The sequence below is a fragment of the Protopterus annectens genome, chromosome 16.part0 (genome assembly GCF_019279795.1).
Source record: "Protopterus annectens isolate FY-2018-M chromosome 16.part0, PAN1.0, whole genome shotgun sequence".
Classification (NCBI taxonomy): domain Eukaryota; kingdom Metazoa; phylum Chordata; order Ceratodontiformes; family Protopteridae; genus Protopterus; species Protopterus annectens.
The window spans coordinates 660,924,033-660,944,376 of NC_056750.1; the positions used below are offsets into that span (position 1 = coordinate 660,924,033).

Consider the following 20,344-nt stretch of genomic DNA (forward strand, 5'->3'; position numbering starts at 1 on the left):
CTAATGGCCCTGAAGACTTTACAAGCCTAACCCATAGGATTACACTGGGAACTGCAAAATAATATGTATTCGTGGTTGTATTTTATCAGTTTTATTGATGGTTGATCATATGATTGTGTGCACACTAAGTTCTGTCAAAAGTCCTTAACGTATTGCTCCGATGAAGTCTGTACTTCTGTGTTAGATGAAAAATTGTCTGTTTTTCTTTGGTATTGGCATGTTTATTTCTACAGACTGGATTTGTGTGTGTTCCGGTTCTCTGGTGGAATAGTGATCCATTTGTTTGTGATGATTAGTTATTGGTTGGACAACTCTCTTTGGGTATTTTTAAAGACTTAACTATTTCTGATGTGGTTTAATCCATCAGTGAACCCACATGGTAACACATGGATTATGGTAAAATAAACTTTCCTTTCCGTCAGGAATGGTGCTGCTGGGCAAACTGTTCATGTTTATTCTGTGTTCAAACACAAAGTAATGTGATCTGAGATGGCACTTCCCAGTTGCGCAGCACAGTACAGTGACAATGCAACTATTCCATGATCTCAAGGTCAAAATGTATTAGTCTGTTGCTTCTTTCTGTATGGATGTTACACATCCACCATACAATTTAAGTGGAATGAACAAATGCTTTAGATAAACTTATTTCTTTCTGTAGAATGCAATAATATGGCAGCAGAACCCAACTTAAAAACAAATACAGGAGCTCACCTTATAAAGCATTAAGTAATGGAATAATGGGGTTGGTGGCCCAAGCATATCAGTACTCCATTCAAGCCTCCCTGGCAATATACACAAATAAGTGTTGTGGTGCGTGTACGCATGCATGCACACTCACAAACACACGCAGACAGACAGACACGCCCACATACACACAGACAGACACGCGCACATACACGCAGACAGACACGCGCACATACACGCAGGCAGGCAGACAGGCACACACACAGACATACCTGTCATCTTAATTAATACACCTTATACTTGCTTCAAGTGTGCAAAATATCTAATTCAATAAGAATATATACTTATTTCTCCATTTTGTTGTTTGTATTTGTTAACCATTGTAAAGCTCTGATCCACATGGACTTTTTTCCTCTTTTCAGGCTCAGCCCAAGAGCACTGTCTGCTTTAGTGACTTGCTCAGTGTCACACAGTAAGACAAATGGAGACTGAGGGACTTGATCCCTGGACCATAATAATAATAATGTTTGAAGCATTTATCAGCATATTATTCTCCTGTGCCCAAATGGCCAATTTAGTCAAATTATTTTGCAGACATGCCTTATCTGTAAAACATGTAATCAATTTACCCAATTTCAGGTAATCTGCATATCAACTGTAGAACACTTCAGATGAAAAAAGTTGGGTCTAAAAGATACAATCTAAACAAGTAAAGGGCTAAGACAGAGCCCTGTGGGACACCCTGACTATAACCAAGTATATCACCTGTCTGATTGCTATATGATACTTGGCATGTCCTATTTGTAGGCCATGCAGCTATTCATCTCATCAAGAGTACAACAATACCTAGATGTACTAATTTACTGATCAGTGTTTTGTGTATGACCCTGTCGGAATCACTATTGTAACGAAAGGAGGTACTTGCCAGCACAGCTAGCTGGAATTTTGTTAAAAATTATATGTCATTTGTGAATATCAAACTGATTCAGACAAGATGCTGGTATTACAAATATTAGAACTGTATGTCATGTGTATATCAAACTGATTTGTACAGAGGTTTGTGTTGAAAAGGTATTTGTAAACCACTTGTGTTTGAAATGTATCCACAGTGTGCCCTACCGGAAAAGAACAGAAATGTACATGCACTATTGTAACTGTTTAAAATGCATATGCTAACAGAGGAAACTGGAGGGTTAACCTCAGTCCAGCAAACTTTAGAAAAATATCTGAAATTAAATCACTTTATAGGCTAGGCCATAAACAGGCTCTGAGGTTTCAAGGCAGCCAGCAACACAAAGTCTGTACTAGGAAGCTTTCTGTATTGTCTTTGGGATGAACTAATTACTACTTTGAATGTATGGAGGAATGCAATTTATTTATGACTTCAGTACCTGGCAATGATCTGAGCAAAAATCCCTTGTGTGCGTATTTTTATGGGTAGGTGCTAAATACTGCTAACAAACGGGGTTTGCATGAGATCTATAAGATAGATGACCAGAAATGATGTCATTCAGCATATTTTAGATATTATTTTGAGAAGTCTCTTAGGGTCAGACTGAGCATTCTGTATTCCGTCTTGGGTCTGCAACAAGAAGAAACATTTATTATGTCATCTGCCTTGCTCTAACTAAGTTATTAGGGTACAATAACTCTCTTAGATTCAGTCAGAAATATAGTGAAGCTTAGTTTAGATATTGTTTTTCTTTATTTGTGTGAGCCTGTCCTGCAATGTTATTTTAAACATTTCTTGTGACTGATGTCACTGTGAATTGATATTTAATATTGTCTTGTTATTTATTATTAAATATATTCAAACCTTTCATTGTGGCTGATCTTTATGTGGTGGTGGGGCTGCGGTAGCGTTGTCACCTCACCGTTAAGACGTTGTCCTGCTCAATTCTCAGCAACAGCGTCTTCTGTGTGTAGACATGCATGAATGGGCATACCTTGGTTGAAGGTTGTGCGTCAGGGCCGGCAACTCAGCACGTAAAAATCTACTGCCAATCATTAGCAGACCGGAGTTTCTCTGTGGCAACCCGTAACCGGGAAAAGCCAAAAGACACAACAACAACATTGTGGCTGATTTTTGTAGAGGTACTCAAGTTAAAGAGTACTTGAATATTTATTTGGTGACACTGTGTGGGCCACTCCTAATAGCCTTGCTCTTGGTCAAGTTACCATTTGCATTAATATTAATTTCACTCAGTATATTGGGTACCTTTGGAAGAGCCTTAAGGTAGCTGGCAGGAGTGTATATTGGGTACCTTTGGAAGAGCCTTAAGGTAGCTAGCAGGAGTGTCTAGTAGCACTCATAACTACCTTATAGCCTGGGCAGAAGGGGGCATAGCAAACCTGTGCCAGCCTTTACCAGGTGTGCATGTGTGTGGGGGTAAATCAAATCTCAGGAGTGTGTGTGTTAGCTACTTGGGAAGGGACACAAAGCACTGGCTGCACAGAGAGGGTGTCGGAGGCCTTGGCTTGGACAGTCAGCTGAGATCTCATCTCTATAGCTGTGCCAGTGTGGAGTCTTACTGAGGATCTGGAGAAAGAGGGAGAAACCAGTCCTGGTCTGTGGTCTCTGTGGGCTCTTAAGGGAAACTGCACTTGATGCAGAGAGCTGCATCTGGAAATACTGTGTATGTGCTTGTCATCCTCTAAAGTGAACTTCCTCCACTGTTGCCAGTGGTGAGGATTCAGGCACTTTGATTACTAGTCCAGTGGTGTGTCGTCACTACTATTATATTTGAAAAAATGTGAGGCTACACGGCTGGTAGGAGATTTATTTTTGACATCTTAGATGTGTTCGCTTATCCTCATCCTAGGTTGACATATGGTCTTACCAATGTAAAACTTATTACAGGGGAAAAGTAACCCCTAAATCACCATTTTTATGATGATTAAATGCTCCCTGAATGTTGAACAGCTTCCGATTAATGACGTGTGTAGTTCCCTGATCAATTTAACTCCAAGTAGTGGCTCCTTTACAGAGACTCCAAAACCTCATTATCCATTTGTGTGTGTACAACTATTTGCTATACTATGTGAACTGTAATAGGAAATATTCAATTTCAAATTCTTATGTCACATCTGATGTAATAATATACCAATGATTCAAGAAATGTGATACACTTTTAATAAATGGAGCATAAACAGTCGTAGAATATACATCCTCCCATTCCCCTTTATAATTCACAAACACGTTTTCACCACATTTATATGTCCAAGTAAATTGGTTATCTCCACCTATAACCTTCTGCCATGTGGCAATGAGAAGATTGTACTTATAACCTCTAGATAATAATCTATCAACTAGAGCCACAGCTACTGCCTGGAAATTAATCTCAAACGAACAAAGTTCTAGCTCTACAGAATTCACCATAGGGGAGAGATCTCATCATGTGGCCAGGGTATGCACTAGATGCATACAAAAAGGAATTCACAGAAGTTTATTTTCTATATACGTTGAATGTATTCTATCATTAACAATATACAACTCAACATCGAAATAATGAATGGTATTATCATGCATGTTATAAGTAAAAGATAAACCAAAGGTATTCTTCTGTATAGCCTGCATAAAACCAACAAACTGTTCCTCTGATCCCTGAACTATATAAAAAAAAATCATCAATGTAGAATTTATAAAACACCACATTGGTAAAAGCAAGAATCGCCATACAAGAAATTTTCCTCAAATCTTTGCATAAACAAATTAGCATAGCTGGGAGCAAACTTATCCCTCATAGTCATACCCTTAAGTTGTCTATAAGTTAAGTTGTCTATAAAAAGACCCTTCAAAAGAAAATTATTAAAAATAAAACTAACTATTAAAAATACTCTGTAATCCATTAACATTTACTAAATAATGTTCAATGGCCTCTAGTCCATATCTATGTTCAATAGTAGAATACAAACTATCAATTGTTGCAAAAAAATACCCTGCCACTTAATATGTTTAATCTTAAGAAAATGCTGTGTCCCCCTAACGTGCGAGTGAAGATGCATCACTTAAGATTATAATATTTTATCCAAAATGTCCCCTACCCTTTCTGTGTGATCCCCTACCCGAGATGCAATTGGTCTCCCTGGTGGGTTCTCCATATTTTTGTAAACTTTAGGGAAGGCCCATTAGTACATCTTTCAACTTTCAGACAAAATGGCCCTGTTAACCAAATCTTCCAATAATGTCACAATACCAGACTGTATTTGTTGCAATAGGTTACATTTTAGTAATTTGTATTCAAATTCATTATGCAATAAGTTAAAACAGATTCTCTACTAAAAATCAGTGTTCATCGCCACTATATTTCCCTCTTTATCAGCTGGTTTTCTTATAACAGATCTATCCCTTTCCAACATTTTTCAAGCCTTCCAGTCCTCTTTAGTACGATTAAACTTAATGACATATTTCAAAGTGTTATTAGCATGTGTAATAATCTCCTCTTTAATTAAGTCATGAAAAACTAAATCTGCTTTATTAATAAAAGGGGAACACATTTATTTTGACTCTTAAAATTTAAACGTGTGACAATACTGTCTAACCAAGATTCATTTAGACATTATCTGTCCTTTCTCAAATGAGAAAATGTTTCAATTTTAACTTGCATAATAAAAGGCTGCAAGCCCACCAATATTTCCGAAAGAAATATCGTAGAATAAAGAAAAAAACTTTAATCCTTTTCTTAACACATTAAACATGTGGTCATTTATATTCACATTACCATGTACAACAACTAAATCAGAAACATTAAAAGGATGAGCAACATAAAAAGATTCATTTTTGTGATGCCTGAAAGTTAATAAGGATGGGAGCACAATAAAGAAATGTACAGACACACACACAGACACTTTGTTTTCCTTTTTTTAGGGTTGAGCAGGAGTTCTGCATTACAAAGTCATGTTTCAGTGACTGTTGAAAATTCTTGAGTAACCTTTTGGAGGCATGCCATATTTTCAGATGTGCAAATGAGTATGGAATAATTTGCATACTGTATTAGGGAGGATTGTTGTGTGAATGTGTGGAGGTTGTTGGTGAGAATGTCAAAATAGGAGGGTAGTATGGAGAAAGGGTGGAGTGCCATTTTACCGATCGATACCCACTGGATAGGTAGCTTTTAAACTATAAAATGGTGGGCAGAAAGAGATCTAGTAAGGACATTTGAAGTAGAAATTTGTGGTGACAAACTATGTTGAAGGCCTTAACCAAGTCTAGAACTAAGAAAGAGACTAGTTTTGCCATTATCTCTAGCTTTCTAGACAGTATCCATATCAGTTAAAAGTGCAGTGTTAGTACTATGGGAAGGAAATCATGTTGTGTGGGGGACAGGAGTTCTTCCTGCAGCAGATAGTTTAGCAATTGTTTTTGAATACATTTCTTTTAAGTATTTTGGTGAGGGGAGAGACGACTGCTATAGGTCTAAAGTTTTTGATGTCTGTTGAATTTCCTCCTTTGTGCAGAGGGGATAATGTGTGACTTTCTGAGAAGGAAGTGTGGGATTCCTGGGCTGACCTATATAAGAACTAAGACAGGCTAGGCAATGTTAATGACTGCAATTTCAAGGTACTCTCTTGGAGGTTATCAGTTGAAGTAGTGCATGGTTCAAGTTTTATATAGGATATGGGCACAGGTTAAAAGGTGAAAGCAGATGTGTTGATAGATGGCTGTTGGCCAGGGTTAGGATTAGATGTTGGAGAATCTTTGATTAGAAATGCCATACAATCATATAAAGAGTTGAACTGCATTGCAGTTTCAAGTGGTGAGCTATTGGGAGACGGGTTAGGGTTGAATTTCTGGCTGGGATGCCAGATTTTTTTACTGGCTATCTACAATTTTTTTAGAGTTGTATTTAATATTATTCTGAAAGATGTTATAGTCTTCATTTATTTGCATGATTTGTTAAGAATGGAAACACAGAGTATAAAGAAAAGTTCAACACACAGAGAATTTAAACACTATAGATGTGAAAAAAAGCCGAAAGAAGATGTAAAAACAAAGACAGTATATGGATATGTCACGTAATCAGAGGGCAGCATAGTGGTGTAGCAGTTAAAAAACAGAACATGAAGGGATAAAGCAACTTCACAGATGTCAACCTGAAGACAGGACTTCAGGATAACATCAGAAAATATTACCATCTCAAGAAGGCAGTTTATCCCTGTAATGAGCAGTTGGATGGAAAGGGGGATAGACTGTAGACCAATAACAGGATGTAAAAAAGGAACAGATGTACCAGCTGCATATTGCTGCCCAATGCATATAGGTGGATATGAAAAACAAGGGGTACAGCTAAAGAAATATATATACACACATTTATATATATATATATATATATATATATATATATATATATATATATATATACATACATATATACACACACACACATATATATATATATATATATATATATATATATATACACACATATATATATATATATATATATATATATATATATATATATATATATATACACACAAACATATATATATATATATATATATATATATATATATATATACACACACATATATATATATATATATATATATATATATATATATATATATATATATATATATATATATATATACACACACACATACACACACATATACATATACACACACATGTATATATAAAATAATGTGTAATGTGTTGCACCAATGAATGTTTACATTTTTTTTCCTGTTAGCTCACCAAGCTATATTTAGGAGGAGCTAGCAGTATTTTAATTCTGGTTCTGTCAAAATAAATTATTACTCTAGGAAGCAGTGTTTGACATTAGGCTGCCACACATTATGTAGAGACTATGTAAATAAGAATGACAGCCTTTTGCTCAAGACCTCTTTTGACACTTGCCTATAAAACATGTACATCTGTACTCCTGCTTCATCTACAGATGTATAGCCATACTTGTTGTACACACTTAAGTGATTAAATGCACTGCAGATGTCCTTGCTGGCTAACTACTCAGTATCCTTAACACCACTGACTACAATACCGATTGCTCAGTTTTCTGCCATGGACGTATTAGAGCCTGTGTATTGCATTAGTGACATGTTATCTATTCTATTGCTTACATCTCATCTTCCCTTTCTGTTAGGCTCTGAGCAATTATTTGTGTATTATTCTAGAGTCACTACCAGTTCCTTTGAGAAACATACTCCTCTGGTAAAAGCAGTACTAACACCTGCTTATCAAAGTATAAATATATGCTTTTACACAATAAAATAATTCAAAATGTGCAATTATTTGACACATTATCACCTGCAACTGATGGACCAGTTCAGTGGCCTGCTTCGGTGTTCTAAATTCCTCTGGCACCATCGCTTTTACAGGGGAGGGTGTTGGGGGACAATATTCATCGCTGCTCCGTAGGACATCTCTTACTATTTCTGCTGGTGACTTAAACATCAGAGGAGGACCACTGCTGCTGAGTCTCATAGGCGAGGATCTTCCCTTTGGAGGTTTATAACCCTGATCATTCTTCGGAAACTTAACCCTTGGTTCTACTTTCGATAGATCAGGCAAAGGGTAATTAAGTTGGCCACGTCCATACTTTGTGATTTCTGTTAACAATGATCTATTAGAGTCTGGCTTAGGGGAATTTGTCCTTACCATCTTTTTGTCTCCAGTGGCTCTTTTAGGACTCAAAGATCTTGACTGTCTAGTTATTTTATAAGGAGAGGACTGAATTACATTTTTCTTGATTTCTTCAGTTTTTTTAGAAGCATGAAAAGGTTTACTCGGCTGTCCTAAAGTTAAAGGTTTCTGATTTTCCATGTTAGATACATTAAACACATTTTTAATAGGTCTCTCAGTGCTGGGATTAGATTCACTGCTTCCTTGTATGGAAGCCCTACCTCTGCTCACACATCTGCCTAAGTTTCCACTAGGATCTTCAATACTTTCACTACAAGAGGATTCTGGAAATGTTTCTGCATCAATATTTGGTCCATTAAGAAGATCCTCCATTGACAAGTGGCTGAGAAATGTCTGACTTAAGTTCACCTTGGTGGAGCCCAATGTTGAATCCAGTACTTTGTTCTCCTTCATGGTATCCAGATCATTGCTATCAGATGGGAAGGGCAGAGTATCTCCAAGTCGACTGTTACTTCCGGAGGCTGCAGTTATACTCCCAGAATCCCATCTTGTCTGGTTTAAGGTAATTATTGAAGTTTTATGTGGAACGGGACTTTCTGAACGAGCTGATAAGTCTTCTCCATAGTCTGTGGTGACATTGAGTGCTTTTGTGTATTCATCATAGAGAGCCTGAGAATCCCTAAAAGTATCTAATCCCATTTCATAGCTTCTCCGAGTGTCAAGTTCATCCTCAACATGCAGACCTTGGTAGCCCTGCTCACTGCGTTGCTCTTTTGTTTCACAGTTGATGGCAAGGTCCAGTTCTCCTTCATCCTCTGTCATATCTAGCTGTATGTCTCTCTTAGGCAACCAATTAAAATGTGCATCATCGTCATCAGGCATCATAAAATCTTCTTCTTGGTGCTCTGTGTCATCTAAAGATCAATCATAAAGAAACTGTTACATGCAAAGTTTTTACTATTTACAAACTATATACATTTTATTAAAGCCAATAAGCAAGCAATATGTCAATGAATAAGAAAAACTGCATGACAGCCTAGTCTTATACAAGCGGTTTGGCATTTTAAGACGGTAGATGCTTACTATGAACAATGATTCGCTCTATGTGGTTTGCGTATATATGAGTTACAGAAGGATAAGAACTAACTGTGTGTGCTTGCCCACATACCAGAAAAAAAAATTATGTACTCTTTATTCCTTATTCCTTTATTAAGGAGTGCTACCTTCCCCAAACTTTGTTATTGTGAAGTGTAAAAGATAGAAGGGAGCTCCAGCACCTTATAAAAATGAATGGTACACATTTATAGTAGGCAGTGGATTATTTGCTAGCATTGACAACAAATCAATAAGTTCAGAATTGAACAACAATGCACACACACTATACAATGATAAGACACCTGACATTCTGCACTATATCAAAGATATCCAGAAATTACTGAATCAGACTATGGTGTCATCACACAGCCTAAGAGAACTGAACATTCACTCTCTCTGCTGAATGTGGAAGCAGTTAATGAGCACTTTACAATACAAGGAGATAGATATCCGTTACCTAGTGTCACTGAATGTTTTTGTTGTATAAGTGAATGCACTGTTCTTTTCTTAAGATGTGTTCTTCTCATCTGGAGGCCAGACTGAGTGCATGAGGTCAGTGTGCATGACAATCTTAAGAGGAAATGCTTGCTTCTTAAAGTGAAAGTGTCCCTGAATACGGATTCATTCAAACCTGTTGACATACATATTTTATGGACATTGTACATTACAGTTGTTAGTCTATAAATTAACTTATTACTCATTTGAAGTGTTACTCTGTTCACATTGCATGCAGTGATGTGATCAGAGAACCATTTGTGGTACTTGGTTACTGTAGGCAGGCAGGCATAACTCACCTAAAAATGTTCAACATTAACTTGTATATCAGAATTATATATGCTCTCAGTAAGTGCTTCCTTAAGATGCTGTCAGGGGTCAAATACAGCCTCTTGAAATTTATGTTTAAGATCACCAAGTCACCAGGGTTGAAGAGAAGTACTGACTACCTGGTTAACTAGGCAGTGTTGTAAATTACCTTTTGTAATGCACAGACTTAAAAATATATATGAAGGAAGCTTACCTTTTTAGAAATGAATACAGTAGGGAAACGATGAAAAAGCAGAGGAGGGAAACTTGGGTACAATTTTGCATAGACACCCTTTTATAGTTTTTTTACATTTAGTTTTATTATATATATATATATATATATATATATATATATTTATTTATTATTATTTATTTATATATATATATATATATATATATATATATATATATATATATATATATATATATATATATAGGTCTACTTCACTTGATTGAAAGCTCACTAAAGTGAAACTCATTTGAAGAACACTTGACTGAAACTCATTTCATTGAAAGGCATATGCCCTTTTCCCCATTGTACTGCGATAATGGAGTTAGTGTATATTATATATATATATATATATATATATATATATAGTTATTAAGAGTGTGTGTATACATGGCTACTTACAACAATAATGAATCACTGCAATAAAAAAGTGTGCCAAAGGCTAGAAGGTAATTATAAACACTTTAACAGATAAAACTGGTAAGCGCTTTCGTAAAAAACAAGTTACACAATTCAGTCATTAAATAAAGATTTAAAAAAGAAGCAACCAATGAATATGCAGTTCTCATACACATGATGAAAAAGTAATTAAAACCTCCTGCTCTTCAATTTAGGTTTTTAGCCACCATTTCCCGCAGCAGTGAACATGACTGGCCTCCCACTCTGGTCATGATGAGGGACAGAAGGGATAAATATTTACAGTATCGGTGGCTCAGTGGATAGTAGACTCATATTTGGTGCTGGAAGACGAGAAGGCTGTGGGTCCTAGTCCCACTTCCCATGACTGGATTGCCGATACTGCAGTGCAGCATTGGGTCATCCTTTGGATGAGAGATTAAACCAAGGTCTTAGAGTTAGTGTAGCTCAAGTGGATGTGAAAGATCCCATGGCGCATATCAACAAGAGTAGGGGAAGTTATTTATTTTATTTTATATTTGTTAACCAGGGGTGTCTGGCTGGGCAAAGGCCCTTTTTCAGCAGAAGCACAGGGAGGAAAGCTCCACAAAGAAAGACTATTACAGATGCATTTAGATGTTTAAACAGCATCACAATACATACAAATTTACAATAGACATGTTTTTACAGTGGTATGAAGACAGCACAATGCAGGGAGATCATAAATCATTCATTAATAATAATAACGATTAATAAATTTCATGGTATCCAGCTGTGGTTTGAAACAATACAATGCAGTTTAAGAAACTTCAGTCCATATATCGCTAGTTAATCACTGTATATTAATCAGATCAGACAATAGTAGTAGAAGTAGTGAACTTAAACTCGTCTTAAGTCAAAACAAAAAATAATAATAGAAAATATATAATTGTACAGCATTACTAAGTATTCAAAATAATCCAAGCAAGGCAGGAAGTCTGTTTCCAGTCAAAAATCCGTTAAGTACACAGACCCAGTCGAAAATCCTTTATTAAGTACACAGACACAATACAATCAGATTATTTTTGTAGTATGAAGACAGCCCAATAGAGGAACTTAAACCTTCATTAGTAGTACATATCATGACACAGTTTCATGGCAACCATTTGCCATTACAACAGTGGTAGTACTGCTTAATGTGTTGGTTTAAAAGTAGTAATTATTTAACTTGATGGGGTCAGTATATCTGAGAGAGAGAATTTTAGTATAGTAAGAGGGGCATAATTTACGTCAGTAGCATGAGTGCTCTAGCCTGGGGAGCAGTCGTAGTATAGCCAGCTTCGTTTCAGATGATGCCTGATGAAGTTTTTAAAAGAGGCTTTAGAGGATGTATTTTGCATGCTAATAGGGAGGGTTTTCCATTTTTTAGCCACTGTACTACTATATAGTGAGTCTCCAAAGCTATTATTGCTGTTGGTGACTTCTACTAATAGTTTGCTTGATGACTGAAGAGGCCTTATATGGCTGAGTGATGTTGTATTAGGTTTTTGAGGGCAGGACACTTATTGGGAAAGTAATAGATAGAGGCCAGAGATGATTATAAGTTAGTAGGTTGGGCAGTTCAAGTCAGTGGAACTGATGCAGAGCAGTGCAGTAATGGAATCTATATGGGCAATTTGCAACAAAGTGGGCAATTCTATTGTAGCCTGCTTCCATTTTGCTTAGGTCAGTTTTATGGAGATTAGTTAGAATGGGGGATGGATAGAGTAGGGTGGATAGAAGCTGGAAGAGAGCAATAGCGGATCTTGTATTGCTGGTGAGAAACGGTTTAATGTGGTAGAGTGATCCTAGTTTGGCATATACTTTTTTTATAGCTAAGTTGAAATGACTAGCAAATTTTAGATGGCAATCTATGGTTATTCCTAGTAGCTTAGCCTGTGCCACTGGCGTGATTGGAGTAAAGTTTGTAGAGTAGATGGCGAATTGACTGCTACTGGAGTTTTTGTTAGGAATGGTTATAATCATTAGCTGTGTTTTCTTAGGACTGAGGATAAGTTGGGCTTTGGTAAGGTAAATTTATACGTCAGAGAATGCTAATTGAGTTGTTTGCAGGAGGGTGGGAATATTTTGTGGAGCACAGATTAAGATAGACCCCTGTCAGACTCCTGTAGTTATGGTTAACAGAGGTGAGAGAGAATTTTCCCATTTCACAGCCTACCACCTTGCCAGTTAAGTAGCTATAGAACCAGGTTAGTGTGGGCTTTGATCGGTTATAATGGTTTAGTTTATTTAGCAGGATTTGGTGGGATACTGTGTCAAATGCTTTGGACATATCCAAAAAGAGAGAGTTAACACCTGCAGTCCTTTATTTTTTAGTTGATTTATTGTGTCTGAGAAGCAGAGGGCTGTAGTGGTGCTATGGGCGGGTCTGAAACTATGTTGAGTAGGGGACAGGATATTGTTGTTTAGGAGGTATTTTAGTACCTGGGTATGAAAGAATTTGTCTAAGATTTTGGCCAGGGGGGAAGAGTACTGCAATGGGTCTACAGTTAAGTTCAGTTTAGGTCCCCCCTTTAGGTATGGGAGTAACATGGGATATTTTCCAGTGTTTGCGAATGTAGTTTTCAGCAATAGATCTATTTATGCGAGTAGAGATTGGGACTGCAATAGCATCTGCTTTGAGTTTTAAGTAGCAGCTAGGGAGAAGGTCAGCTGCGGTTAACAAGGTGTTTAGTTTGGAGAGCATACTTTTGATAGAGCTGGTGGGCACTACTTTGAGGGTAAAAGCATGTATTAATATTTTTCATGGTGGGAGGGATAGTGAGGTTGGAATTGTCTTGTGATAGTAGGAATAAAATTGAGTTCACAAAGTGGGAGATGAATTGTGTTTCAATGGGAACTTTAGTATCAAGGGTGGTCGATTTGGGGGTAGCCGTTTGAGTGGGTTTTAGCAACTGGTTTACACTTTTCTAAAATTTTGGGGGATTGTGTTAGCATTTTGTTTGCAAGGTAGTATAGTAAGATTTTTCGTCCTGCCTAATGCATTTTTTGCACAGTTGAGTAGCTCTCGATAATTAGTTAAGGCTTTGTATGTCCTTGGTTCTTTGGTAGTAGAACCTGGCAGCATCTCTGGACTTGAGTATTTGTTTGGATTCTTTTCTGAGCCAGGGGTTTGTAGAGGTTTTAACTTTGACCTTGTGCAGTGGAGCAGCAGCATCTAGCTGTTGTAGAAATGTTTTGTTGAAGTAGGCTACAGCCTGCTCAAGTGGGAGAGTTTTTAGAGGGGTCCAGTCACAGTTATATAGTAAAGTTTTGAGGACCTTGGGAGAGAATTGTTTTGTGTTTTTTGTGGATCTATAGGTAGTGGTCTTGCATTGGCTTCTTCTGCTATATATTAGATTAAGCAACCACAACCTAATGTACCTATCTGGGAGACTGCCTATGTGGGGATACAATGTGGAGTTGTTAATTAGGGACCAGTCTAAGACTGATTCCCTTTTAGAGTTTTTATCACATCTAGTGGAAATTTGGACTAGCTGTGGTAGCCATGGAGAGGTATTAGATAACTTGTGCTTCTGATATACAAGTGAACCAGTCTAGGTTGAAATCTCCCAGAAGGAGGGTTTCTTGTGAGTATGTGGTAGAGCACCAAGATAAGATGTCTTCAAGGCTAGCAGGTGTATTATCAGTGGGGTATAATGGCAATGATGGTGATAGACTTTTTGAGGTTTAGCTGGGGTTGTGAGAGAACTATGTCCCAATTATTCAGAGACTAGTAGGAGGTGGGAATGTTGAGAAGAGTTAAGGTGGATGTATACAGTATGACAGCTCTACCTCCTTTACAAATGCGTCTATCTTGCCTAATGTTACAGCCATCTGGGAAAACTGAGTCAGGTATGTTTTTATTTAGTCAGGTTTCTTTTACAGCAACTATATCCAGAGAGTACTGCGCTATTGTGGCCTGGAATTCAGGTATTTTATTTTTGATACTTCTAATACTGATATTTATTATTAAGAAATGGCTATTTTTGCCATTCTTGGTCATTTGCCCAGGTAATGGGGGCAGTATGTTCCAATGATTGTACTGAAGTAGTTTGTGTTGGACAGGATGGATTGGGGTGGATGACCCCACTTCTGTTGACCCTAGTATTGAAAGTGTGGAACAGATGCTCGAGTTGGGAGATGAGCATGAGAAGGTGTTTTTTTTTTTTTGGAGTATGAATGAATGCATGTGTGTTTTGTTTTGAATTGGTCAGTTGTATTGTTCCTGAAAAGTTGTGGACAGATATTATTGTCACGTGAGGTGTCTGCATGTGGGAGTGCATAGTGTTGTGTTGGGCTAAGTTTAATGTTAATTGATAGACTGATTACTTGTGGAGTTGTATAGAATTATGAGAAGGCAGATTAGACTTAGTTGCATGATAGCCATAGTTATATAAGGGAGATGTAGTTCTAGCTGGAGGTGTGGCTAGGGAATGCAGGGATGTGCTATATGTGAATGGGCGAGTAGTGTGGGGTGATGTAATAATGACTTGAGGGAGTGTGAGTGGAGAAGATGCTGTGGGGTGGAGCAGTTGGTATGGTTTTGATACTATTAATTTAGAGATAGTGGGGGAGGTGGGAATTGGGGGCAGGGTAGGGGGCAGAGTTAGCCCGAGCGCAGTGAGCACAAATAAGCAGGTTGGACCCGATACTGGGGCCTGTGCAAAAAACAATCAAGTTACTAAAGCTGTGAGTATAACAGTAAAATTCAAGTGTGGTGATGCTGTAGTGTAGTTAATTACAGCGAGTAAGACTACAGCACTAGCAAGACAGCGTGGCCGTGTATTAATGTTAAGTGTAAAGATATAACCAGGAGAGTAGCAGGGGAGTCTGGTACAGTGGTGCGCTAGTGTCAGCGTCTACGTAGAGGTCTTGCAGGGAAAGTTTTACAGGATAATTAAAACATACATGTATGAACCTATATGATTGGATGGGAGATAGGAAATTCACCCCGGGGATCACTTCTGTGGCTCTGCTCGACAGTGGCACAGGAAAATAATTTTCTTGGGTGGTGAAAGCCAGGGTACCTTTGGCTAGGCTTATATAGGCCCTAGGGCCAATAGCCTAGTACCTACCTATGAACCTACGAAGTAAGTTGCTGGGGAGATCCGATCATATAGTTGTTAGTTTAAGTACACTGGACTGGGTGTTGGGAGTTCAGTTCAGTTGAAATAATGTATCCAGGTACAACCTAGGAGAGAAAAGAAGGCATGATGGTAGTTAGACGAGTGGTACTCTTGGAATGAAATGGTAAAAGAGGTAGAGAGAGACAAAACAAAAAAGCTAGCAGCAAAAATACTTATGTGGAGCAGTTAGTGCTGCAGAGCACAAAAGCAGTGATAGTTAAAAGGGGAGGGGGAAAATAGAGAGTCAGGGGATTCAAGGAGTGGGAGAGAAAGAGGATTCAGAGGTTTAGAGGAATAGAGGACTGGGGGACAGTAGAATGAAGAAAATAAAATAGGAGGGATAAGTTTAGGAGATTGGCAGCTACATAGTGTGGAATGGGAGAGGGGTGTAGGCAAATAATTAGCAGTGAAAGGCTAGCTGGCAAACATTATAGCTATACAGGACTCTAAACAAGTCGCTGACTTCAGGATATAATTACAGGCATACTGTAGTGCAGTTTCAGTTTAAATTAGGTAGCTCATTTATAACAGCAGGTAACAACGGTTTTCCATGCTGTTCGAGAAGTCGCAGCATTATCTACAGCTAGGTAAAGCATGCTGTAATGCAGATTACTGCGATTTAAAGTACAAGAACATCTAAAAGATGGCACACTAAGCTTCTAAAAACTATTTCAATGTCCACCACTGCATATTACTGTGATTTAAGTACAATAACATCTGAAAGATGGCAAACTAAGCTGCTAGAAACTATTTCAATGTCCACCACTTCCCATTTCCTATCTTAAGGCAGAAGCAAACTGCACATTAACAAACAAGTTGACAGAGTTATCAACATGAGCAGTAAAAACCTGATTGCAGAGGCCAACGCTGCCTACATTCTATCGTGCGGGCAATGTGGGCTGTACAATAAAAGGAAAAACGTACAGCTAATGCAACAAGGCCCTATTAATTAAGAACACATTTAACTACTGTAGGTAGAACACAATAACAGTAGGCAATACAAAATATACCATCTACTGCAACAGTTACTTAATGAGTTAACTAGTTACTATGCATTGTAGCCTGAGTGGTATTTACATGTAAAAATACACATTTAGGTAATGGCAACATATGCATTTCTGAACACTATCACTAAGCATTTCAAAATCAAATTTAGGAAGTCCAAAAACTTGGTAGACTATCGCTTAAGGCAAAACACTAACAAAAGTAATAGAACAAGTCAGTACCCCTATATCAGAACCTTAGGCATTTAACTTCCAAAAAGATAAATCACAAAAGTGGCTCTAGCACACCACTAGGACTATGCGTGTCTGTTGATTGGGAGATGGGAGACTGAAAGAAATGGCACTCAACACCAGGTGAGGTAGTTATATACCACAAGGCATGCTGGGAGATCTGGCTACTTGTAAAATCATTGAGAAATATGGGCCAGAAAGACTATTATATAGACATGTAATCTGAGGGTTGGACCCGATACAGGGGCCTGTGCAAAAAAACAGTTACTGGAGCTGTGAGTATAGCAGTAAAATTCAAAGGCTGTGATGCTGTAGTATAGTTAATTACAACAAGTAAGACTAAAGCGCTAGCAAGATAGTGTGGTACCTATGCATTAACGTTATGTGTAAAAATATAGGCAGGAGGGTAGCAGGGGAGTCTGGTACAGTGGTGTGCTAGTGGCGGAATAGTCTGGCCAGAATATTCCGGCCATATTTCTCCTGGTAGTATAATACCACCTCATGCCTCCCCTGAAAAGGGGCCACTAGCCCAGTGGGACTAAACTAAATAACAAAGGGTAACGTAAAAAAATAGCTTCGCACACAGAGGTGTAGATGATATACAGAAATCAGGTAAAAACACTTCATTCCTACATGTACTTACAGGACAGAAGTCTGGAGATACCACCAGAGCTTTACAACTAAGCTACCCCCCCCCCCATATTGAAATCAGTACTGAAAAACTAAACAAGGATATACATTTTGAGCCTCAAGAGCAGGGTCAGTCCACCCAGGCATTCTGCTTGTATGTTTTATGAGAGTGAAGCTATTACATTAGCAGTATTTCTTAGTAGTTCTCAGTGTGCTAATAAAACTGACTGTTGTAGCCTTGTGTCCTCCCCCCCAGCTAGCTCAGTAATCCTAACTGTCAAATAGACAGTATACATTTTATTCAGATCCCTGTGACTAAATTAACCATCAAGCAGCCCTCCCTCAGTGCTTTCTGCCTTAATTTGTATCACTTGGAGGCCCAACTTTTTATTTGCATCTCTATACATTCCCTTCATTGCTAACGTATCGCCCTACTCTAATCTGTGCACAAACTGATTACTAATCAGCAAGTCAATGTGAAGACACACTCCCAACCTTAATAAACTTTGCTGTCTTTTCTCTCCTTCAGTTTAGAGGTAGTTTGAATTATTACTTGCCCCCTCTGAGGCCTTCACTGATATCCACTGATTGCCTCTCTGGTTTCTTTGCATTCCACCTGGTTTACACCCCTTGTGCTATCTCCCTCCCCCAATATTAAGTCTATATTAGAATCCTGCTGAACATGGAGCTATCTTTAAATTTCTAGTCTCCCACCAGGACACAAGTGCTCTTCAGCAATTACATTCTGCTTGCTGGTAAGCTATTAAACCTCAGGAATTTGTTTAAAGTGTTCAGATTTGTAAAGTAATACTTACTTTTTACTCTCGTCTTGGTAGGCTTTGCCCAGTTCCGTTCGCCCTCGCTAACACTCGGGCTCTCTCCACTCCCCTGCCCTGCCCGCTATTCCTTCCTGCCCCCACTACCTCTACATTTATAATAATCACAGCCACACCCACAGCTCACCTTCACATCACCTCCACCAATCACAGCTCCTCAAGTCAGATCACATTATACTACACCAACTTGCTCCACACAAAATACTCCCAATCACTCTCATTCCCACTAGGCATTTTTTACATCACCCACACTACTTACCCATCCACATATAGTGCAACCCTATAATTCTCATTCAGACCCTGACCTAGAAACAACTTAAAATTTATAACCATGACTATCACACAACTAAGTCTAGTCTGTCTTCTCATAATTCTTTATAACACCACGAGTTATCACTCTAGCAATATCCCTAAACTTAGTAGCACAACACTACATTGTGCACTCTCATTTACAGACACCGCACATTATAAATATCTGCCCTCAATTGTTCAAGAACTACATAATGGACCAATTCAGAACTACACACATATGCTCTCATTCTTACTCCAAAAAAACACAAAACTTTCTCACACTCCTCGCCAAACTCAACATCTGTATTACCATTTTAACACCAGGCTCACCATAAGTGGGGATATCCACCCCAACCCAGGCCCAAATCCATCCTGTCCAACACAAACTGCTCCTACACAAATGTCAGAACATAACACCCCCACTATCTTCATCCCTGGGCAAATAAACAGCAGCAAAACCAATCATCTTTTAATGCTAAATATTAATATTACAAGTATCAAAAATAAAATACCTGAACTCCAGGCCACAAGAGCACACTACTCCCCAGACATAGTTGCTTTAACAGAAACCTGGCTACATAAAAACATAGCTAACTCAGAAGTTCTCCCTACCGGCTACAATATCATTAGACAAGACAGACCACTTTGTAAAGGGGGTGGAACTCCCTTACTGTACAAGTCCAACTTAACTGTACGTCAATTACCAAAATCCTACCCCAATAATTGGGACATACTTATCTCACAACTTCAACTTCATCCTAAAAAGGTAATCACCACAATTGTGATCTATATTCCACCTGGTAATACACCTGCTAGCCTTGAAGACTTCTTATCCTAGTGTTCTTCCACATACTCACAAGAAACCCTTATTCTGGGGGATTTCAACCTAGATTGGTTCACCTGCATATCAGAACCACCAAGTAATTTCATAAATCTCCATGGCTACCAGCAGCTAGTCCAAATTCCAACTAGATGTGATAAAAAATCTAAAAGTGAATCCATCCTTGACTGGGTCCTAACAGCCCCACATTGTACCCTCACGCAGGCAGTCTCCCAGACACCTTAAGTGACCACAACATTATATACCTTATAAGTAGCAGAACAAGCATTTGCAAAACCACTAACTATATATCCACTAGAAACACAAAAAAATTCTCCCCCGAAGTTCTCAACACTTTACTCTGTGACTGGACCCCCTAAAAATCCTCCCACTTGACCAGGCTGTAGCATATTTCAACAAAACATTTCTACAACACCTAGACACAGTCGCTCCATTGTGCAAAATCAAGGTTAGAACCTCTACAAAGCCCTGGCTCAGTAAAGAAACCAAACAAATCCTCAAGTCCAGAGACACTGCCTGGCTTTGCTATAAAAAAACAAAGAAACAAAAA

At 38.2% G+C, this 20,344-nt stretch overlaps 1 protein-coding gene across 1 annotated transcript in view; it reads right to left on the reverse strand.

Annotated features, from left to right (window-relative positions):
- The window catches only part of AKNA (AT-hook transcription factor), an 865,316-nt gene that overhangs the window by 492,431 nt on the left and 352,541 nt on the right, over positions 1 to 20,344 (reverse strand). The window contains exon 3 of the mRNA XM_044058163.1: positions 7,955 to 9,204. Within this exon, the coding sequence (XP_043914098.1) occupies positions 7,955 to 9,204 (1,250 nt within the window). The remainder of the gene's footprint in view (positions 1 to 7,954; positions 9,205 to 20,344) is intronic.